Below are 26,174 nucleotides of genomic sequence, written 5' to 3'. Positions count from 1 at the left end.
GTTTCGTTGGGGACGTATTCACATGTTTTATTTTTTTCTCACAACCCCAATATTGCAATAGTAACAAGACTGACTGTATTCATCAAAGCGTTATTAAGCTGTACACTGATATTTTTTTCATAATTTTAAAACCAGTTACTGAAGGAGATTTGACCCGTTTCGTAGTGGACATTTACAAAAATACGGTATCACTCTGGTCCATTAAATGTGCTAAATTTTTCTTACCAACAGTTTAATTGCCGTTATAAAAGCATCACTTCTTTTGTAATACCCTAATGTTTATATCTCTTGCAAACAAAAAATTACATTGATTTTATAAAACTGTTTATAAGCAAGTTTTAATGACTTCGTTTCGTAGTGGACATTGTGTTAGGAACACATCTTCTAAAATAAAAAATCCTATGTTAAAAGCTGTTTATTAAAATATGTTTGCTCTAAACATACTTTTGAATTATTAAAGAACTTATATTAAGTAAAATTAATATTTATTTCTTCATTTTTTTACGATATTTGAGAGAATGAATGTTGAACAGGCGGTCTAGGGACATGCCATTTTGGTTGTTTTGGACCATTCAGGAATCAATATCTTATCAATCTCTCTAAAAATAAACTGTTTCTTTGCTTAAAAATGTTATATCTAATTCAATGTACTGACTGCACAAAAAATTACTTGCAAAGATCAAACACATTTTTTTTAAAGTGGCTGGGACAAGAAAGTACGTTTTTATTGAAAAACGCCCATATATCATAAACTTAGTCCTCTGTGCTCGATTTTATCATTTGTTTTTGCAGATATATCGTATAATCGTCAATTTTTTTCTATCTGTCTGTTATGATTTAACAAATATGGCTACTCATTAAATGCCGTGTTTTGAAGCCGAAGTTTACCGATTGTCACCTAATAGTCAATAATCAACAAAAAGCATGGGCATTTACCACGTGTTTTACATATACAATCAGGTAGTTGTTTATTTTAATGACAGATTCATGCGTATTGCTATCACCGGATTTTTACGAGGAGAGTCACGCTTAGGTCACTATGCATACGGAAAATATGTCGGCGAATTGCTTCCTGGCAGCAAGCAATTAAAAATAAGTAAACTTCTAAATGTGGACAAATTAAAGAATTTTCCTCAGAAAAAAGTATATGTACATAAGTTGTATAATGAAAACTATCCATTTAGTTTAAAAAATTATATGCATATTTTTTTTTAATTTGAGGTTTCATATGACTTGAAAACACAGGTAACCTTGTTTAAAAATCTGATCTGTCGACATTACAGCAGACGAAAGAAAACATGAAAAGGAAAAATTGACTGGGTTATTGAAAAAGTACAGGATGTATTGTAGAGAAAAATCACAAGGTCGTGTTGTATACAAATACTAAGCTAGGACAGATTTATAAATATTCTCTTTTAAAATTTTACAGTTGTAGGAAATTAATCCTACATTTCATTGCAGTACATAACTTCTGGGTCATAAACATATATCTTAGGTGTTTCTAAGCACCATTATTTTTTTATTTGGTGTTTCTATAGAATATTTTTAAACTTGAGGTTACATGGTTACTGAAGCTTGCACAAAGGTAAAAACAAGAGATGAACAATTAATTGGTTAATTTTCAGTGACAGTAGCGGATCCAGAAATTTTCATAAGTGGGGGCCCACTGACTGACCTAAGAGGGGGCCCGCTCCAGTCACGCTTCAGTGATTCCCTATATAAGCAACCAATTTTTTTCCCAAAAATGGGGGGCCCGGGCCCCCTGCCCCCCCCCCCTAAATCCGCCTCTGAGTGATGTTTATTTTCTTATATGCAGGAAATGTTGTGTGAATTTATTTTTATAATGGACAGGATACAATTTAAGTCTTTCCAAGTATTGCTTTTGAAAGAAAGATAAATTCTGCACATTTTTTTGGAAAGTGCAAATTTAACAAAGACTCATAGTGAAAAATCATTGGTGGTATTGCACATTAAATTGCTCGTTGTCAAAATCTTTTTTTATTATTTTAAATCAGCAGTCCTGATCAACTTCAACAATAATGTACATAAATCTTTGATGTTGATATTACACTGTCCTAAAACTACGTCAATATCATTTTATAGACTTATTTGTTCCCAGCAACACCATACGTCAATCTTTGACCGAGAGAACAGTTGATTTGATACTTCACAACTTGACAACTGTACATGAGGGTCTTGAAGTATACTAGATTATAGGTACTGACGTTGTTTATGCTCTTAATTATATATATCTAATTATATTGATGAGTTTATATATATCCCACCATTGTACTATTGTGCTATGGTCATTTTTATATTCTTGTCTTTCATTTTTTGCTGATGTGTTTTGTCGGTATGCCATTTTGTTTCATTGTGTACATATATATTTGTTTGATATTGTAGTGATTGAGATTATAATACAATGTTCACTGTTGTACTCCTATTTTTGACATGTTTACCAATTATGTCTGTTTGTTTAGTTCGTGTCAATGTAATGGCATTTTATGTGACTGTTATCATTTTCATACCAATTTTAAAAAAAAATAAATTTAAAATTCCTTGATAACTATCAATGAAAGAAAGTAATATGATTTTCAATTTAATTATCTTTTACTAATCAGTTTGTTAATAACTTATACAACTGTAAAATTTTGCTAAATAATGGTGTTAACATTATTATGGGTTTTTTTCTTAGTCACATTTTTTTTTCAACGTGATTAATCAGATTATTTTTTTGGTGCAGTTTAAAGTTGTTTGTATTGTAAGAAGTGTGATTATCGACACACATTGGTCGTTTTTACATGTAAATTGTGATCTACACCAAAACCTAAATGATTTCATTTTCCTTAGAACGGTCATGAAGACAACTTTGCTTGAGGAATAACTGTTTTTTTTTATGCTCCTATGGCTAGTTCATTATGTTCATTTATTGATTTTAAGATTGGCAAGAAATACTATTTAAATGGTAAGTTCATACTTTTATTTCTGTAATATAAAGTGTTATTTCTTTTAGTGTATACTGCATAGTACATAGTGTAAATCTGTAGTGTATAGTGTATATAATCTGTAGTGTAAAGTGTATATAATCTGTAGTGTATAGTGTATATATATTGTACATGTTTATATAAACTGTACTGTATAGTTTATATATCTGTACTATTTAGTGTATATTTATATATTGTTCTGTATAGAGTATACATCATTAGCAGGTCGAGAACACTACCTTTTTTGGATATAGATATAGGAAGGTATGGTATGAGTGCCAATGAAACAACTCTCTATCCAAAACACAATTTATAAATAAAAGTAAACCATTATAGGTCAAGGTACGGCCTTCAACACGTAGCCTTGGCTCACACCGAACAACAAGCTATAAAGGGCCCCAAAATTACTAGTGTAAATCCATTCAAACGGGAAAACCAATGGTCTAATATATATAAAAAACGAGAAACGAGAAACACGTATACATTACATAAACAAACGACAACTACTATACATCAGATTCCTGAATAAGGACAGGTGCAAACATTTGCAGCGCGATTAAACGTTTTAATGGTACCCAACCTTCTCCCTTTTTCTGAAACAATAGTATAACATCACAACAAAGAAAAACACACGATAAAATATCAATTGGAAGGCTCAACTCAATCAAAAAACGTAAATTAACACACTATAAACGAATAAATTTGATCTGCGATACCTGAATGCAATACATAATTATTAGGGGTAAATATTTAAGGTCAAAAGAAAATAAACAAGTTCATACAAAGCTATGGTAAGATGCCACTGTGAAATATTTAATGTCTGTTTACAACCCCATATTGTTGATTTGATAAGAAATTGCATTGTTTAACATCTGGTTTGAATATTTGTTCCATTTTAAAGTAAAATTAACGTTATGTCGTACACATGCGCTCAATTATTTACTTTTGAGAAGCCGTTTTAATTGCTTTGCGGGAAAACAAAAGCAATGGTGAAATTATTGATATTTCTATATTCCAGCTTTGATTCAGATGTTAAAGTATTGGTAATAAACCAACCAATAATATATTGAAAATGAATAAGTTCAGGAAACACTTTATGTGTAGTAGTGAAAACACTTATATTTAACTAAGAGAACTATTTAATTTAACTAAGAGAAATGATCGACCGCCATCTGCCCCAAAATGACATGAATTATCATTATTTATATAAACTTTCAATTGTTAAATTAATTTAAACGGATTGGGTAAAATCTTCTAAAAGTTATCTCAAATGCAAAACCATACAAAATTCAGACTTTTTAAAGGAATGCAGTTTTTGTCCCTTGAAATATTTTGCCTCTTTTTCAACAGGAAGGTATTACCCGGGAATTGTATAATAAGACTACAAAAATCATTGGTATCACTCATTTACCGAATAGGTGCAACAAGTAAACAAATATATATAATATAACTTTCATCCGTATTCAATTTATAAAGGTATAAAAATTGATGCAAAGAAATGTAGCATCCTTAGGCTAGTATATATTATGGTAATCTAATGTTAAAGGACAAGGTATGACAAGGGGCATTTTTGGCCCCCTCTTCAAATGACTTCATATTCAATCCATCATTAGTCTATGCATAGTGACTTAAAAAAATGTTGAACATTTTGTGTTTATGTGATTATTTGGTTGCCTAGCAACGGATTTTATAAAACGAACTATAATATCCATCTCTATTGCAATTGCCCTAGAAAAAACTTCTGAATCTATTAAAATGAATGGTAACGTGTTACCTAACACTTGAATATTTATTATTGTTGGGTCTATCATTTTAAAATGTTCTTAATAGCAACCTAGCAACCACAATGTTGCCTAGTGACCACACAAAAGTACTTTTTTATCCAATGTTATCTATAAAAAAAAATGAAAAATTCAAATATTTTTATACAACTCATATTAAGGCGACTCCTATATTGATATATTTAGAAACAACGTTTGCATGAAAAAAACACAATTTGATTTTGTATCTATATATATATATAACCTGTCAAATCAACCCGAGTTTTCCTTAGCAACGCATAATTAGTTTTAAGTTAACAGTTGAAGAACACTTCAAAAAATGTTTAGTATCACTGAGTGTAATCTTTAAGCTTGAAACGTAGAACTAAAGGATATTTATCAGTACCTTTAGTGCAGATGTGCAATTCTAATATAATTCTTCATTCAGTGTTTCCATGATTACACAGGGACGTATCCATGATATAATATCTTGCTTAGCAACCATTGCAAATCAGATATATAATAATAATAATGTATATCTAAGTATGTATTTTCATATAAAAGAGAGACAGCAGATACATATTTTTTTAGTTTTGCATACTTTGTATAATAATCTAAGATTCTTTGCTGCTAACAACAGGCTTATGACATAAACCCCCCCCCCCCCCCCCCTGTTTTCACAATATTTTTTTTTCTCTATTGTTATTTACAAAACAAAATCAATTGTGCGTGATCTGATGAATAGGCAATGTTATTTATGACTATAAGGTTTCAATTAATTTCCTTATTTTTCTTAGCCCAAAGATTGAATAATTTAACTTAAATAAATGGAGAATGTGTCCATAGGGACTCAGTTGATGCTCCCGTTAACATTTAAAGATATAGAGAGACATTACTCAAGAACTTTAAAAGTGACGCTACCAAAATTTGAACTAAAACTGAGTTTTGTGGCAATAATCATTATTTATGCATTTCATAGCATTTAATTGAGACAAACTTAAGTTAGAGATCGGAAACAAAAAAAATCAGCTTTTTTTCCATTTGTAAAAAGAAATTACCAAAATTCATACTTGGTACGTGTTTTGTGGTAATAAGCATTGTTTATAAGTTTCATGACATTTTAGGTTGAAGCAAAATAAAGTTAGAGAACGGAAACGAACAATTCAGCAATTTTGCTTTTAGTAAAGGGGCATAACTCATGAACTGGAAAAGTGGCACCATCAAAATTCAAACTTTATCTGTGTTTTGTTGTAATGAACAGTGTGTATACGTTTTATATCATTTGGAAGAGACAAACTAAAGTTGGAAAACGGAAACGAAAAATTCACCATTTTTTCCTTTTGTTAAGGAGCATAACTCTAACTGGTAAAAGTGACGCCACCAAAATCGAACTTGACCTGTGTTTTGTGTGTATAAGTATTTTAACATTTGGTTGAGGCAAACTAAAGATAGACATCGGAAACCAATTTGGAACGTATAGACGGACAAGGGTACAACTTAATGCTCGCTCCGCTAAAGAGGGGGCATAAAAATTAGAGGACGGATGCATGCTCTTTACTAATTACGTGGGGCACACAAAAATAGTTGAGAATTATTAGAGTAGAAATTATTAATGTGTGAACTTGGCTGCTGACTTTCAAAATTTACATAAGCGTCCATTTTTTTTAAACCTCTTAGTTGTAAAATAAATGTTATGCAGTAAAATGTAGTACCATTCATATTATTTCGAACATTGAGTAAATTGGTGCATACTGTACAGTGTGATTGTTAAATTGATCTACATATTGATATTTTTTTAACTGGGGCTGAGAGGATAGGGGTCGATGACTTTGGGTTCTTTTACAATTTTATTTTTAATCTAAGACAAAAGATGAATATATCATGAAAAAATAGAATAATAACATATCTATCTTTGGGGAATACGGACAATGATAGGAGTTAAGTGGTTTTAGTCATTTTATTGCATTATGCATTTATTATAAATAAGAAGATGTGGTATGGTTGACAATGGGACAAATCTCTACAGAAGACCAACATGACACAGAAATTAACAACTACATGTATAGGTCACCGTACGACTTCAACAATGAGCAAAACCCATACCGCATTGTCAGTTATAAAAGGCCCCGAAAAAACAATTTAAAACGATTCAAACGAGATAACCAACAGCCTAATCTATGCACAAAACAAATGAAACCAAAAACAAATATGTCACAGTTATGATAAGCAAACGGTAACCACTAAATTATCAGGCTCCTGACTTGGGACAGGCACATACATAGAAAATATGGCAGGTTTAACATACAAACGGGATCCCAAACCTCCCCTAACCTTGGACAGTGGTGTAACAGTAAAACATAAGAACGAACTATAAAAATCAGTTGAAAAAGGCTTAACTCATCAGTTTAATAAAAATACAAATAATACAAATAAGTTGACGTGGTACTTGCACATTCCAAAAACAAAAAGACACTGAACCTTTTTGTTCCCCATTATCTAATAGATCCATTGTGTGCTTCTATTGGGTAAGGAAATGTCTTTTCTACATCCCGTCAGAAGATACTCAAAATACAAGTTTAATATACATGGTCTAAAATACGAATGGACTGGATAGGGAATGTGTCAAAAAGACAATTTATTTCTTTTACAAGATCAGCTTATATAAATATTTCTTTCGTCCGTTTTCAATTTATAAAGGTATAAAAATTGAAGCAAAGAAATGTAGCATCCTTTGGCTAGTACTAGTATATAGTATGGTAATTTAATGCTTATTTTCAGTTTTCGGTGCAACAAAGAATTCTAAAACCTTTGACCTTAAAGGGTGCCATTATTCATCAAGTGTAGCAGTGATATCGGATGTGGAACGTCGTATTATTACAGGAGAGTTGGATTGTCCAGCACAGGAAATGGTGTTTTCATAATTTACATTGGACTTCAATCAATAAAATTTCAAATAGGTCATAACGTAGTTTACATCCCAGCCGCCGTACAAATCAAACAAACTTGATACAAATGATTTCATGCTTCTGTTTCATGTCTTAATAGAAAAGAAGTCTGTTTGTATTTATTTTAATGCTTATACACTCGTAAAAACATAGTCACCATTTAAATATCGTTTCATCTCGGCCTCTAGTAAGTGAGGCTTGTATAGGGTATATTGGGATACGGGATATTTGCCATTTTAATTTTAGGGATATGGGATATTTGTTCTAAAAGTAAATGGGATATGGGATATTGATGCATTTATAAGGATATTGAATTTTAACATGAAAACAAATAAGTGGAATTTAAAATTTAAGTACAGAAATATTTACATCTCACTTGATAAAATTGCCCAAAAAAGTTTAATATTAAAGGTCATTTTAGTGCTTTGTTGATTTTAATTGAGTTAATGGTCGTTTTATTTAAAGGTAATCCAAACCCAAGCGAAAAGTATTGATCTATTTTCGATATTTATATGCTCATATGTACTGATAATTTTAAAAGTATTTGTTTTGCTTTCCATACTTCGTTCCTTATTGTTAATTTTCCTTTTTTGGATGGTGATGTTCCTTTGGCACTATCTTACAGTGTTTGTATATCACAACACCTCCGCTATGCCCGTGTCTGTTGTAACGTTTTGGATTTTAATGAACGAAATCTATGTATTACTGGTAAATGATATTAAGTCAGGGATTTCGTTACCACAAATCACTTAAAATCTTTACTAAATTCTAGATTTGGTTTTGAAGTTTGGTTCTACCTGTAGAAAATTTATTTCAAACGGGATAGCACATCCTCATTTTTACGGAGATGTTGTTTACCGTGCCATTGGATGCTGGATGTGTAATGATTGATAATTTAGTCTCAGATGCATTACTTTTTATTAGTTGTAATTACATTTGAACTAGCTGTCAGTAACTGCAAGTACTCTCAGATCTGTACTTAGTGTCTTTTTGTTGATGGGATGTACAAGTACTCGGTCACGTCCACTCTCTAGTTTTTGTTAGATATATCTCTATGTATATCCATCTGATGAGTTAAGCCTTTTTCAACTGATTTGTATAGTTCGTTCTTATGTTGTACTGTTACACCACTGTCCCAGGTTAAGGGTAGGGTTGGGATCCCGCCAACATGTTTAACCTCGCCACATTCTGTATGTATGTGCCTGTCCAAAGTCAGGAGTCTTTAATTCAGTGGTTGTCGTTTGTTGCTGTGTTACATATTTGTTTTTTGTTCATTTTTTTATACATAAATTAGGCCGTTAGTTTTCTCATTTGAATTGTTCTACATTTGTCATTTCAGGTCTTTTTATAGCTAACTATGAAGTATGAGCTTTGCTCATTGTTGAAGGTCGTACTGTGACCTATAGTTGTTAATTTCTGTGTCTCATGGTCTCTTGTGAAGAGTTGTCTCATTGCCAATCATACCACATCTTTTTTTTATATTATATGCTCATATGCATTGATAATTTTCTTGAAATAATCATAGATTTTTGTTAGATGTATCCATCTGATGAGTTAAGCCTTATTGTTGTCAATGTTTTTATTTGTTTTGATGCTTTATATGATTGCAGGATATTTTCTAGTGTTTAACCTCTTATTTTTTACGTGGCGTGGCGAGGATCTTCAGAGGTCTCTACGTTCCACAGATTGCTCTGATGTGCAACGGCTGTTTTGCCAGACAAGCTGGGGCCGAGGGACGTCAGAGCACGTCCCATATCAAAAAGTAGATATTTCGCTGTATAAACTATGTTAATAAAGAAGAATTACTAAATAATCAATGTAAATTAATATATTTTCTTCTATTACTGGTGTTGTGAGGAAGGAAATTAAAAAAAAGTAACAAAAATATTGGGATCTATGTAATTCATAAAGTTCAAGATCACAGAGTCAAATGTTGTGTTATTTCTTTGCAAAACAAGGGCTGTGCAAATTTTGCCTGCTGTAAAAATATTCAACAGTTAAGTGTAATGTAGGTACATTAGCAGAAAGCTTTCTTGTGTTAAATTTTGAGTTATTGAACTTGCATGCTAAATATCCACTTTTTGATATGGACGTGCTCTGACGTCCCACAGTCTCAGCTTGTCTGGCAAAACAGTCGTTGGATGTCAGAGCAATCTCGGACAAGAGACAGGGTTGAGTCCTTCTGTTCTTTACAACATAGGTTAACGTGTAGGATGAAGTTTCTTATCAATGAAAGAAGAATGCTATCAAAATTATATTTTACAGTCATATGCATCACGGTTTGAATAATTAAATAAAAAGTCTGAAATTAGACCCCTTACACTAAATTTATCGTTTAACCTCACATAAAAAGAGATTGTTATACAAGGCTCTAAGATGGAACACTTCATCTTTTGGACACATACATTGTATATTCTTATTTAACACTAGAAGTATGCACTAAATTTCCTTTAACACAGTTTGTTTTCCCAGAGTCAAAATTGTTGACGTTGTGATGATGAGGGGAAAAAAATGGGCTTGGGAATGAATTTATAATGATTTTTTGGGATATTTCAAAATAGTTTTAGGGATATGGGATATTTGTAAAAAATATTTATTGGGATATTAGGGGTAAACATTATAGGGATACAGGATATTGGAATAAAAACTTAATGGGATATGGGATATTGATACCCCCCCCCCCTAAACAAGCCTCGTAAGTGTTCTACGACCAATCTGTTGATGCTTTTTACAAGTTCCTTGACTACTACTATTAAAGAGCTTATCATAAACTGTTGTAATACAATATATGTACATAGTGGAATATTTTTGGAGTGTAAAAAATTCTTTGGATGTTTTAGATAAAGTACGTGCTTTCGATGGTCCTTTTGATCCTGTTGACGGTTTTGATTTTTCTACTCTTTACACCACACTATCTAAGTTTTCCTATTTAATCGAATGGTCGTTTAGTAAATCTGAATGCAAATATATTTGCTGCAACTCATTTAAAGCCTTCTTCTTTAATGAGAAAGGTAAATATACTAGATATACTTACTGGAGGTGTGATAAGATGATTGAAGCTGTTTTCTCCTTGATAATATTTATGTACGTTTTGGCAACAAAGTTTATCGACAGGTTGTAGGTATCCCTAAGGGCCTCTTTAATAGCAGACTTGTTTTTGTACTGTTATGAATCACAGTTTATGACTAAACTCAGTAAAAGACCCGTTGAAATTGCATTTAATTGATAAATTCAACAAAACTTACCGTTATCTTGATGATATTTTTTCGTTAAATAATCAAGAATTTTCTCAATAAACTGCTGAAATTTACTCAAAAGATTTTACTTAATAAATCAAATTTATACGGAAATAACTGTCCTTTCATAGATTAAAATATTTTAGTTTTAAACGGGAAACTCCACATTGAAATTTATGACAAAAGGGTTGTTCCCCATTGTTAATTTTCAATCTTTAGATGGGGATGTTCCTTTTGCACCATCTTACGGTGTTTATATTTCACAGCTCGTTCGCTATGCCCGTGTCTGTTGTGACGTTGTTGATTTTAACGAACGTAATCTATCATGTATTACTGGTAAAGTATGGAAACAGCAATTTCGTTACCATAAATTACTTAAAACCTTTACTAAATTTTTCCATAGATATAAAGATTTGGTTTTAAAGTTTGGTTGTACTTGTAGAAAACTTATTTCAAACGGGATAGCACATCCTCGTGTTTACGGAAATGTTGTTAACCGTGTCCGGAAATTGTGGAGAGTTGTCTCATAGGCAATCATACCACATCTTTTTTTCACACTTGAAAGAAAAAACACTATTACCTACAGTGTGAAAGGTCTATAATAAGTTGTACATACAAATACTCTCATGCGTAGAGAATTATTAAACACATGGGATATAATGAACATAACACAAGTGAAAACTTACGAAAAGAATGTAAGATCAGTGAAAAATAAGAACGCATTCCTTTTCAATGAATTTGATATGAAGCACAAAGACATTTATCCAAAAACACAGAATCATCAAACCCCGTTTTCATCTTCACAGTTCACTGTTTTGTTCAAACCTATAATTTGGCATATATATCAATTAGGACACTTGATAATGAACACTGCAATACACTATATATGGTTCAACATCGGTTAGCTAGGTAGGACTGTAATCGTTATCATAATACCAGTAGCTCCTATAGCCTTACACCAACGCTGATTTCAAATTAGTCTTATATAATTTTCAATAAAAATGAACACCATATTTCGTAGCACCCAAAGTGTTATTTTACAAACAAACAATAGAACCAGGCAAATCCATCCATATCCATCTACTTATATCTAACGACTGCTGACAAATATCCATTCCCCTTCTTACGATTACATAATAAAACTTGCTGCCCTCAAATGCAGTACTTTTCCCTACATTAACTACAGTTGACACCTACTGATTCTTTGCAATATAGCACTAAGGATTAGTAGTTATGTTAATATATTTAACCACATGTATACGAAGATGAGTCAGAAAGCAAAAATAAAAAATAAATGAGATTTTTAAATGTCTATATAATTGGTGCGTGGTATGGTTTTCCAACAAAAAAATGTATATTTCATATGTCAAGGTCTTTACGATTAAATCACCCGAGTTTAGAATATTTTGAATTTATAATAAGCAGACCACCGAAAATCTAAAGGACAAATACATTGAATAATTACAATTTGATACAACATCTGGTAAGAACATTGAAATTGTCACAGGGGTCATTTTTACGCAACCTTTCCCGATAAGGGCAGACCAAAATAAACTCATCATAGATACCAGGAAGCTAAAATTTTGTATTGCAGACGTGCGTTTCGTTTATAAAGATGCTCAAATTATTTTTTGAAAAAGGTCAAATAACGAATGAAGTTGAAGAGCATTGATGACTCAAGCTTACGATAGGGTTTGCGAGACTACAAGTTAGTTAATCTATTCCTGTGGGATAAAAGCTTTAGTTTTTCGAAAAAAAATAGCTAATGATGCCACGAGACCACCAAGCCAGTTAATTTCTATTTTAGATTAATAAAATAGAACTCATATATACTAAGTATGAGATACACATTTTATCGAGTATTTATTGAAGGATTTATTTCTTTCCCAAAACAAATTGTCCATTAGCATTCATTTTTGTGGTGATGAATTCATGGCCATGGTCGCCCTAAAACATACGAAAGAATATTTGTAAATTAAAAACGTGCATCAATACAGAAAAGCTGCAACATTAATTACGACAGTGGTCTTTATATGTGTATAAATGTGTAAATGTATGAAGTGAACATCGAAAGTTACCAGCCGTTGAGGCCATAGTTCATTTTTTTTTCATATGGTTAACATATAATGCAATATTCATGCTGTGGATTGAACAAGTGGGTATTTTGTCCAGAAAAGCGCTTTGGACGCATTAAATTATTAAACGTATTGTTTCAATTTTTCACATCACTGGGTCTATACCTCTGCTGGTGGACTATTGGTCCCCGAGGGTATTATCAGCTCAGTATCAGTACTTCGGTACTGACATGATTTAACAAACCTTTCTAAAATTGTCCGTTTATAAATTTTGAAATGAATAAGAAACTAAGGTTTCAACCTCAGGCAAAGTTGACTTAAGATGAATTTGGCTATTTATTTTAGGATTTTTTACATATAGCTCTTCCACGGTTTCGGTAATTATACATCCTCGGATTTCAAATGTTTGGCTTTGAGCGTTCCTGATGAAGGTAAATCCAGAAAAGCGCTTTGGACGCATTAAATTTTTAAACGTGTTGTTTTCAATTTTTTTTTATGGACAAACAAGTTTTCAAAAACAATAACTGTGGATCCCTAAAAGATTTCTTTTGTTTGTTCATAGACGTACAGAAAGCCTGGTCCTCCCACCACACGTTGCATCGGTATTAAAGTCCCCATTCCAACAGGACGCGGCTGCGTATTTATACATCCCGCAAATCTAAACCGATACCCCACTTTCTTCTTGAGATATCGAAATCCATAAACTTTTCTGACGTATTCTTTAGCTGGTGTAAAAAGATAAATTTGAAGACCAGGTTAAAATACACAAGTTATTGCCGAATGTTATCGATCATAAAGTTAGAATATGATATACATTGAACCACAACACTTGCAAAATAAACGTTGTATACTTACTAATGAAGTTGAATATAAATTAATATAAAACTTACATGTGTTCCAGGACAGTGGAAATCTTGATCTAAATGCCAAGAAAGCTGTTTAGACCCTGGTGCCTCAAACTGAAAAATTAAATTACATTAACCTGAATACAGTTATATATCTTAAGATGCATGTTTCACAAGAATGTGAATTTTGGCGAGGCCAACATTCCTGACTGCACGTGCTTCTCATGACAACGTCACAACAAGGCATAGCAAATCAGATCCTGCACCACATGTTAATACAAACCGGGTAAATAGTCTAAATCGGTAGGTCATATTAGTGAAAAGGGAACGGGATTGTAGTAACGACACAAGAAGCATATCCGACATCATCTGTTTAACAGACATTTCGTAACGGTCAACAAACTTTTGATGGTGTGCGTATAAATTATGAAAGAATGATTTCAACTTCACCATTTGGAACTCTTGGTTTAATAGCTTCCTTGTGAGTAGCAACCCTCTATCAAGGAAATCATGATAGGAAATGCAAGCCCGGAATATCGTTTCAATTGTCATTGGAGATATATACTCCGTATGCAGGTGCTGCTGGATTGTTGCTATATATAAGAAATATGAAATATGGTTGTATACCTCAGGACAAAATTGATATTTACGGCACGAACTATTAAAGAATGAGGACAAATATATACTACATGTATATGAAAATTTGTCGCAAGACGAGTTTGAAATAATTGGAGAAAGATTTATTGCTGGTTTATTAAATAAAATACTTACCATGTTATTCCATAAAGACAAAGCAGCAGCTCCATGACCCTTCTCGTTAAAATGGAAACAGTCAGGTGAAAAATAACTCAGATCTACCATATTTGTACCGGACTAAAAATTGGAATATATGATAAGTTGTTAATAAAAAAAAAACACAAAAAAAAATACAAAAAAGTACTTAATGTGGGCGGTTGGTTTATATATTTTCCAAATAGAATTATTAAGATTACCCATTTCAAATAAATTTTATAAGTTAGTAGCACTGCTTTAAAAGTACTTAACCATTGATGAACCACATGAACACTGTAGCAAGTTTACTTACATGAGTGGGTGGTCTAGTATTTGTAAAGAATGGTTGAAGGACAGCTGTAAAGTCAGATCTGGTGTCGTATCTACCACTGTCGATCAGCGCCTTTGTCTGATCCTGATAAGCCCGGGTGAAGCCATCTAATAAAGCAGCATTATTTTTGTCCTTTCCACATGGACATACAAAACTGGAATACAATTATTTATCTTCATTGTAAAAAAAAATACTGACTAAGTTCTCTTGTGTATAATTTCAAATTATTTTTTAAGAATTGTTACCTGTATCTATGTATATGGTCTTGTGTTGGAAAATTGTAACCCTTTGTTTCGAATTTTGCGCAAATACGAAGTGCATGATGACCACCATTTATCATATTTATAAATATAAAAGATATTTAAAATTGCGTTTTAGAAAATCCCCATGGCAACGTGAAAATTACTATTTTTGCACAAAGAAAATTGAAATTCATATGTTTTGTTACAATAATTAGAAACAGTTTTATTTGTTTGTCAGAGGATACATAGAAAGTAATGTCTTCGCTTATAATGATGTTTATTATAATATTGTTCACATATATATATATAGTTCAGTGAGTTTATCTTTAAATTTGTGTGATGTTAGTTAAAAGAATATAACTTTATTACCTATGTACTAAATTACACAGAAATCCTCCGTTCATTGCAGCAATGGGTGCAATATCAAAGATCTGCACTACATTGACAAGAACTTTTGGGACACTGGCATGTAGTATATCCAGAGCTTGTTTGATGTTATTGGCATAATTGGCACCGCTGTACTTGTTCTGTTTATGTATATAAAAAACATGTTATTGAGCTTAATCAACTCTCAATGACACACAGATATAGTGTACAAACACATCTTCGCTTTTCTCTACTAACACAAGAGCTATTTGAAATAATTTGAATCGACTACAATTGAAGACTGATCTATTTTTAATACACAGTTTGTGTTAATTTGATGTTCTGTTCACGTATTGTATTGCAATGCGTTCAAATATCAGAATTTATGGATTATAAAAAAAAAATGGTTATACTAGTCTATTTCTCTTGCAAAACTAATAATATACATTGAATGTTTTTGTTTTTCTTATAAAATTGTATGGGTTTGAGTATGGTTGTGACCTCTATACTCGGGAATTTATCAGTTTAGTACTGGAGCTCTCTTACAAATCTAATTATAATACAGATTCTGAGTTTTTTACAAGCAAAGCTTGAACACAAGATTGTATTTTAATCAGATTGACGGTCTTACATGATCGTTACAAGCATCACAAAGGTCATTTCCGCCAACAAAAAGCGTGACTAGCTTCCAATCATCATTATATCGCACATTTGCATCAGACTTTAGACTGTTTACCAACATAGCAGCTTGTTCTGGCATATTGCTGAAACGCAAAGACTTTTACATTTATATGTGCGCTTAGTTTTTTTTTTTTTTATCCCCACCTACGATAGTAGAGGGGCATTATGTTTTCTGGTTTGTTGCTCCGTTCGTTTGTTCGTTCGTCCGTCCGTTCGTCTGTGCGTCCGTTCAGGTTAAAGTTTTTGGTCAAGGTAGTTTTTGATGAAGCTGAAGTCCAATCAACTTGAAACTTAGCACATATGTTCCCTATAGTATAATCTTTCTAATTTGAATGACAAATTAGATTATTACCCAATTTCACGGTCCATGGAACATGGAAAAGGATAGTGCGAGTGGGGCATCCGTGTACTTTGGACACATTCTTGTTTATCTTATATCAAATCATCACATCATTATCAAGTCACGACAGGAACATACATATTGATTGAATATTGTTAATTATAAGGTTCCCAGGTCAAGGTTACATATATCAAAATTTCTGGCAAAATAACGCTACTGTTACTGTAACATATCTGTCATCATCAGGCGAGATGTAATATAAAACAGAAAGAACATAGAGAGCTCAAGAATACGATTTGAAACTAGTTAAATATAATGCCTTAAGTAGTTCAATGCCAACATTTTAAAATGTAATCATAAAAATCAGTGGAAGAATTTCTAATCAAACATTTTTTGTTTGTGAATGATTGTGTCTTGTATTTTTTGCGGGTTGATAAATTTTAATTCACTTATCTATATTTTCTTTTATTGTGGACATGCATTATAGTTTAAGTTATAGAGAAACATTTTATGGCGAACTGTGCGGTATGGTTTTTGCTTCATCATGTCTGGTGGATAATTATCTCATTGTTAATCATACCACATCTTATTTTCATATCTTCTTGCATACAGTATAGTATTGTACATGACACAGACACTACTTAATATCATTGAACTGGAATCCGAAAACCTAACTTGTTTTGGTTCTATTTTTGCAATTTCACACAATAATTATCCTGTTTAAAGAAGTTTTGTTTATCCCCCAAAACTTACTAAGACGTGTCTCCAGGGTCGGCTTTATTAAGTCTAGAGCCAGCGCTCCCACGACCTCCTGTTCCCGTGGAATATCCATACAAAAATTGACCAAATTTCTTTAATATATCTGTAATAAATATGTGTTGTTGTTAACTTGACTATTTGATTGAATAAGAAAAGGAAAAAAGGTCGGTGAGCATTTATTGCCTTTATCCTGTTTCCCACTCCATAAAATATTAACTCAGATGACGTCTTAGTTATCACGTGTTCTGTACATGTTGAACCACGCCCATCTTCGTGGCTGTCTGAATTCAAGATCCTCGTTTATAGTTTTCTTTAATTTAAATATTTTAATATGTTATACAGTACAGAGTTTTATGATAATGGCAGAGTTTGTAATAGCCCTTCAAGTTGATATTTCTCGTATGAAGTTTATGAGAAATATTGCCATCGTGAAGTATTAGTAACATAAAAAGGGCAATGATCATGATTGTTAACGTTAGATTCCTTGAGTGTAAGTTGTAATTAAGTGGATTGATTAAATGATTATATTAAGAAAGATGTGGTTCTTTACAGATAAATTGTTTTCTAATAATCTGTAGGTATTTTGGAAATATTGACCTCGACAGCGGTGCTCAGTTAAGCCATAAAATAGTAGAACAAATTTGCAAAACAGAGGCACTGAATATTTATCACCAATAATATACTTTATCTCCGAAGTCAACATTGATATCATCAAGGAAAATACTGTGGCCTTAACCAATTGATGTTTTTTCTAATAAATGTAATTTCATCAGTTTATTTTCCACGCACGATGCGTTTGAGTGGGATATAAAAATACCGTCAGTCTTTCCATGCAGCCATTTATACGATCTTGTGAACGCCATTGCATGTATAATTCTTGGCAGATTTTTGTAAAATTTATATAATAGGTTACACAAGCACAGTCATGAAGATATTCGAAATTAAATTTCAAACATCCATTTTTTTAATTAGTTCATATGTCTCTTGGAAATTATATCGAAAATTGCATTGTAACGGTTTTCAATTCTACATTTCTCGTATGTGTGTTATGAAATCTTTATTGAAGGTTTATAATAGCAATTTCCGGCACAAGTTCGAATGTCAGCGCTGTCAATTATTTCAGTAACTAGAAATTATGTCTCCTAGAAATGTTATTAATATAGAAGAATTGCAAAAAAAAAATGTAAGTAAACTCATCATAGATACTAGGATTAAAAAAGCGATCTCTGAAATGTACAATTGCTTTCAGATTTTATGAAAATTGTTAAAACTCGAGATATACATGATACCGCTGAAATAAATGTACCATAGCGTACCCTTAATTTGAAATATTTAAATTTCAGTTTTAGCTTGCTTGCTTTACTGTACTTACTTGGCATCGTTAATATAGGACTATCTAATGATCCATCTCCTCCAATGCTATGAACAAAATGGAAATTAAGCAGTTAGGCACTTATATTTTTCTTTTAAATCTAATGCAATATCTTCTCATGTTAAAACAAGGCATAATATGCTTCAAACGCTGGATAACTTGATGTGTAACGCTGATACATATAGCGAATTGATTACGCTTCTTTACTGCATGCTTTTTTCGTTAGGTTACTCGTCTTTTATGAAAGGTAGGAGAAAATAATGATAAATTGATCGAATAGAGTTATGTCTCTTTGGTTCTCAAATCGTTTGTTATAAATCTAGAGGCGAAGGTGGTCAGCTAAAATTGGGGGTTGGGGTTGAATACTGAAAATTTATTATATACATTAGTATAACTGAAAGTAGAAACCCACTATCAATTTACGAAATAACCAGGCCATAACCATCTACGGGTATATTTACACAAAGGTGCGATAAGCAGTCACTGTGCTTGGCTTTTTACTGTTGTCTGATTCTAAGAAAGACTGTCTATAATTTCTGAGAAAAATGAGAAAAATAAATGAAACTATGCATATTCAGTAATCATTAATTTTGTGTAAATAAAACAGATTGTACCAGACCTTTTCGTGATTGATTGTTGGACAATTGAGAAATAGTTCATGCATTTTCAAGATATTCACAATGAACAATAAATAGTTAGGTTTTTCAAAATGGTTCGACCGGGATTACTTGTGAAAACTTCTGACTGCCACCGTAAATAAGACTGTGTTTTTGATTGAAAATTTTAAGGCTGTGAAGTGTAAAAATACAACTAAAGCCTTACCACCAAGAATGTCCTCTATATTCTACCAAATCCCCGAAAATGTTGGTTGCTAGGATACCATTTCCGGCCTATAGAAATAATAATAACAGCAAATATGATTCAAAGAATAACTAAGTACACGATGAGATTCTAATACTATAAATTGAAGTTTCCTGAGATAAAGTATCTATTTTTTATACTTGTTTCTTGATAGAGTCATACTAATAATTATCCCTCAAGACTCGTTATTTCAACATATTCATTAAGCATTATTCTTTTTTGTGAATATTAAAATAAAAATGGTTGTAAACAATCGGTAAAAAGACTAGTCTTTGGACTAAGCTTAATAAAAAAAATGTTTGATTCAATACCAGAATGAATACAGATACTTGTCTGATCATGTCCTGCTTATCTTGCTATTTCACGGACAGAAATGACAATCTTACCGTTAAAGAATCTCCCAAGGCTGCAACTACTCTTATGTCACCAGGATGGAGTTCATGTACTGGAAATTAAAACATATATGGTATACACCTAAAATTAGTCCTTAAACATTGATGAATAACACGTAAAATTAGTCCCTAAACATTGGTGAATAAAAGCTACTTATGCGTTTTTTATATTAAGATATTCATAATACGCATTGTTTTAGCGAAATGAAAACGATCTTATTTACTATACCGCAGTCTGACTGTGTATTATCTTTACGATATAGTGAACATATGTGTCAGAACATTTGACATAGAGCTTCTCATATTGTTTTAATTATTATTAGGTACTTTCGATTTTATGCACATGGTTCATTATGATACTAACCGTTCGTTGCATGATGTCCATTGTGTGCATGGCTTAAATGACAGTTGAAAGGTGGCATAGGGTATTTTGCTCGGGTTTTACTCTACAATGACAAAAGCCTGGATCAGAGTATTGAAAATAAACTCATCATAGATACTAGGACTAAATTTTATATATACGCCACCAGACGCGCGTTTCGTCTACAAAAGACTCATCAGTGATGTTCGAAATGCATTGCTTAACACATATAACAAACTATACATGTTCAGTGAAAATAAGAAGTAAAAACACAAAAATACTGAACAGTTATAACTCATTATGTACGTTGAATTTACTAGAATGGTCTAGAATGCTAATCTGAACACCACCGTTTCGACAATAAATACAAATAAATGGTTACCAAACACTATGAACATTGTACAATTGTCCAAGTTATTGGACATTGTTTTAGGTTCTAAGAAGTTGTTTTGAACAAAGGTTTTTCGATTAAACACTTTTAATTAAACAGAAGTAAAAACATGACTTGACAAACGATCGTTACTTTACATAGTAAGTATTTTTCCCTTTACTTTGAAACAATTGTTGTATTCATTTCCGTTACTTCCAAACATTTGGGCATCTATTTTTGTTGTTTCTAAACATTTTTGTGCATTTGCTTCATGGCTTTCAATCATTTGTGTATTTATTTCCGTTGCATGTTAACATTTTAGTATTAATTTGGGTTTTTTTTACTTGGGTAACTTTCATTAAAAAAACAATTTTTAAATCATCATGTCTAAGTTATTGTAACAGAATGTTTTTAAAATACACAAGGATCTACAATTTCTACTTTTCAATTATGTATGTCCAACAGTCATCTTGACCATAAGCTGTGTGATTTGGTCTCTTGTGAAGAGTAGTCTCATTAACAAACATGCCACATTTTCATTTTAAATTCATTATTTTTGGAAAGCCTACCACTCCTGGCCATGTTTTCAAATGTTCTCTCCACATTTCCATAAGGGTACTGTTGTTTGGCAGAGTTTCATTGAAAAACTCAACATATCTATTCCAAAATGTATCATTGCCTGCAAAAAAACAATTAAGTTTTTAAGTTCTATAATGATTTTGTTTCTATTGACATGAACTGCATTTTATTGAAAAACTTGTTAAAAGGTTCAAAGTGGACATTCAAAACCAATAGATCGAAGATAAACTGACAACGCCATTAGAACAACCGAAAAAGATCGAAACGATTGATAAGTCAACAAAACACTACAAAGAAAACTAAAGACTGTGCAACACGAACTGCATTGTAAACTTCAATGGTGTCTCATGTGTTATTTCCTATCATGATTTTCTTGATAGAGGGCTGCTGCTCACAAGGAAGCTATTAAACCAAGAGTTCCAAATGGTGAAGTTGAAATCATCCCTCCGTCAATTTTACGGACGCCATCTCGAGTTGGTTGACCGTTATGGAATAACCGTTTCACAAATGATATCGGATATGTTCCTTACGTCGTAACTACAATCTCATTCCCTTTCATGAATGTGACCTACCGAATTAGACTATTTACCGGATTTGTTATTACATAAGCAATACGACGGGTGACACCTGTGGAGCAAGATCTGCTTACCCTTCGGGAACACCTCATATCATCCCTAGTTTTTGGTGGGGTTCGTGTTGCTTATTCTTTAGTTTTTTTATGTTGTGTCATGTGTAAAATTGTTTATCTGTTTGTCTTTTTCATGTTTAGCCATGGCGTTGTCAGTTTATTTTCGATTTATGAGTTTGACTGTCCCTGTGGTATCTTTCGGTCCTCTTTTATAGAAGAGTAAGCAGACTAGACTCCATGCAAACATTAGCCGTGTTGATGAGTTCCATGCGGTCATGTCACAATCGAGTAAACAGCAGACGGTATTGTAGTATATTATTCATTGATTGTGGTAACGACAATTGCATTCGTGGTCATCTGTGACACATATATCTAGCAACGGTCAATCAGTTAACTCCGTAAAATTTTGGAAGGGATGACTTCAACTTTTCCACTCGGAATCCATAGTTTAATAACATCCTTGTAAGCAGTAACACGTATCAAGAAAATATTGATATGAAACGCAAGCTGGAATGCTAGTACATAAAAAGGGAAATTTCACAATTTGAAAGCTGATATCATCCCTTTAGTCAATTTCTAGATGTAAGTAGAAATATGAGGCAGACCATTTATTGAAGTATTTCAATGTAATACTTCCATTGGCAGACATAACTGTTTATTGGGTATTTTTTTATTTCAAGTTCTACAGTATAGTTGCGTTAAACATAGTCACCGAACTTTGAAGTATTTAGTGAGAGCACATCATCATTTATTTTTATTGATACGGACTGCATTTTTATTTATATCGTAAATCAATGCATATTTTTTATTAATGTGCACTGTATTTTTATTGATATACACTGCTTTTTTACTGATATGCACTGCTTTTATTGGTATGCACAGCACTTTTATTGACATTCACTGCATTTTTAATGATATGCACTGCATTTAAACTGATATGAACTTCCTCTATTATTGATGAACTGATTTTTTTTTTATTGATACGTACTACGTTTTTATTGATATGCACAGCACTTTTCTCGATGTGTACTGCATTTATATTGATATGCATATCACTTTTATTGATTTGCACTGTTTTTTATTGATATACACAGAACTTGTATTGATATACACAGAACTTTTATAGATCTGCACTGCATTTTTATATTGATATGCACTGTATTTGAATTGACATGCACTTGCTTTTTAATTGATACGCACTGCTTTTTTTATTCATATGCACTACGTTTTATTGATTTACACTGCATTTTTTTTTTATATGCACTACTTTTTTTATTGATATGCACTATATGTTGAATGATATGCACTGCTTTTCTTATTGATATGCACTGACTTTTGACTGATATGTATTGCGTTTTTATTGATATGCATGTCACTTTTATTTATTTTTGTCAACCTAATTTACTGACATTCAATGCACTTTTATAGATATGCGAATCATTTACATTGATGTGCACTTCATTGTTTTAACATGCATCTAATTTTCATTTCACTGTATTTCATATTTATTGATATCTAAGTGCGTTTTGATTTATATGTAGATCTACTGCGTTGTTTTTGGGGATTTTTTTTAGGATTTTTTTTAGGATTTTTTTTATGAATTATGCATTTTTTTATGCATAATTTTTTATTAATACGGCATTTTATTGACAGTACATGTAGCTGCTGTCAATTCAATTCGTTTTCATTGATATGAATCTGTACTTTCGTATCTCAGTACGGTATACATTGCAACCTAAGTCTATTACACGATCAATTGTTGTCACTATATACGTATATTAACATGAAACAGCCTTTTTGATAAAAAAAAAATTTAAATCTTAAGAAAAGAAGTCTAGTGTAGCATGATTAAATCAATATCCTAATTACAACTTCAAATAGACAAATATCCTAAAAGGGTGTGCTAGTTTCACATGTTTCGTCAATCAATAATGACTTACAACCTTAGACAAATATACATATACATATTTCCAATCCTGTAGAACCTTGCAGACAATTTGCAATGTCAAATTTGATCTAATTTTTAAAAATATATATCAGCAGATATGATTAAAGCAACTTTAGAAAAAGCATAATTTATTTCAACCGTAAATACGTCATTCTCTTGGACATTTATATACTGTAAACTCAGAAATTGTTGCGTGCATTTATTTCGATTTCAAGAAAAGCTGTATACAGATATATGTATCAGATATAAGATTTCAAGTTCTTATTATTGTGATACTCTCTTATGCAATATTTGCATTGATACACACCTTCCCATAATTTCTGAATTTACAGGAATAAAAATCTTTGTTTTCAAATAAGGGTAAACATGAAATTATATAACCTAACACTATATAAATATTAAGAAATGAAATAAAAAGTGTTTTCTTTTTTGACGAAATTCAGATATGTAGAAAAAAACACATAAGTACACATACCATAACAGCTAGCTATACACGCAAGGAAAATTAATGCAACAAAACGACCCATTATGTCAACGGAGAACTGAGAACTGAGGTTGAAACGGACTTATCTTAATCGTGACATTTCCGTGGGATAAAAATATGACTAAGTTCAAGGAACTGTCAATTTATAAATGTATTTCGGTCAATTCTCTAGGCTTATCAGTTAGTTCACAACACGACCTTAATTATCATTGTACTCTGGCTTGACTTTAAACATGTTAACATCATTTCTTTCGCAAAACACCGAATTTTCTTTTGGCAAACTTTAGAATTGTGTAAAAATGACTTGATGAAAATTCCTAATCAATTTTGTTTAGATGTCCACAATGGTATTGAACAATTCTTTATTGTACAAATTGATAAACTGACAAAGGCGTTGTGTAAGAGGTGTTTGACCTTTTTTAAAAGAGGAAGTGCCAATGTCTCCTAATTACTAGTGCCATCAAAAGCCTTCTCATCTTATAGTTACTAATATTTTCATTAATAAAGCTTCGTGAATGTTATTTGAGACTGTTAAACCATACTGTCGTATTTCTGAAAGCATGTAATCAAACCATATTATAATTTCTTAACGATTGCTCAAAAAAATAATTTTATATTCTAACAAATTTTAAGAAAGTTTACTGTCGTAAAAAGTAAAGTTAAATGAAACGGACTTATAAGTTAATGATATTTTGCTTTTGGTGTATTTTAGTTCAATCTTTTATATATATATATATAAATTGCTGTTATTATGAATTAACGTCCACTCTGTGTTTTTGTTATATATATTTCTATTTGTATCCATCAGATGAGTTAAGCCTTTTTCAACTGATTTATATAGTTCCTTTTTATGTTGTAATGTTACATCACTATCCCAGGTTAGGGGTAGGGTAAGGATTCCGCTTACATGTTTAACCCCGCCACATGCTGTATGTTTGTGCCTATCCCACTTCATGAGCCTGTAATTAAGTGGTTGTCGTTTATTGTGTTACAGATTTGTTTTTTCCTTTCATTATTCGTACATAAACTAGGTCGTAAGTTTTCTCGTTTGAATTGTTTTACATTTTCCATTTCTGGGCCCGTTATAGCTGACTATGCGGTTGGGCGTTGCTCATTGCTGAAGGCCGTACGGTGACCTATAGTTGTTAATTTCTTTGTCATTTGGTCTCTTGTGGAGAGTTGTTCTATTAGCAATCAAAGCACATCTTCTTTTTCTAAGATGGCAATATGCACATTAGCTTTTTAAGCAGTTTTGATTTTGAACCGCGAGAGAAACAAATGCAGCGGATGTATTAATTAATAAGTTTACTGGTTATTATGCTTTTCAAATTACATTCCACTTTCTGTAATTTTTGTTATCCGTTCATTTATCATTAAACCTTAAATGTGCTATCAATATCTGTGAGTACTATTAGTTCAGTACTATATCCGTGTTATCATTGACCCGATTTACTTTTAATTAACGATCTGCGCAGTTAAATTTTTGTTCAGTTTGCTATATTTTAATTAGTTTCTTATTCAAACATACAAATTACAAATCCACTCTCGAATCGTTCGAAAACGCAAATGGACCATTCTAGATTGAAATACAAAATTCGAAATGTATCTAGCGTCGGATAGAACTTAACTACACGAAAAACAGATTTTTAAATTTCCAATTTTGAACTTTCTATTTCTGTGTAGAAATAATCCAGAAATACATGCAAATGGAGTGTGCTAGTGGTAGTGTTACCACGGGGATTCAATATGCGTCTAGTGCAGGGGAGTCCAAGACTTTACTCTGCCGCTGGCTAGCCTGCTAGTAGGTGGAACAGAAAGCCGAGCGCGTAAGTGTTTCTTGCCAG

The 26,174-nt window shown here is 32.0% G+C and overlaps 1 protein-coding gene across 1 annotated transcript; it reads right to left on the bottom strand.

The window, feature by feature from the left end:
• Positions 1–12,771: 12,771 nt before the first annotated feature.
• On the bottom strand, positions 12,772–24,456 carry LOC143064356 (phospholipase B1, membrane-associated-like). The gene is made up of 13 exons (XM_076237122.1): positions 24,322–24,456; positions 21,261–21,370; positions 20,325–20,406; positions 19,955–20,013; positions 19,530–19,597; positions 18,708–18,754; positions 17,330–17,438; positions 16,187–16,319; positions 15,559–15,716; positions 14,930–15,101; positions 14,617–14,718; positions 13,891–13,959; positions 12,772–12,872 (listed from the first exon to the last, which is right to left on the bottom strand). Exons 1-13 carry the CDS (start codon positions 24,371–24,373, stop codon positions 12,801–12,803), a joined length of 1,233 nt encoding a protein of 410 aa, XP_076093237.1. The 5' UTR covers positions 24,374–24,456; the 3' UTR covers positions 12,772–12,800.
• Positions 24,457–26,174: the final 1,718 nt, after the last annotated feature.

Source organism: Mytilus galloprovincialis, chromosome 2 (genome assembly GCF_965363235.1).
Source record: "Mytilus galloprovincialis chromosome 2, xbMytGall1.hap1.1, whole genome shotgun sequence".
Taxonomy (NCBI): domain Eukaryota; kingdom Metazoa; phylum Mollusca; class Bivalvia; order Mytilida; family Mytilidae; genus Mytilus; species Mytilus galloprovincialis.
This window is presented reverse-complemented; position numbering and strand designations above follow the sequence as displayed.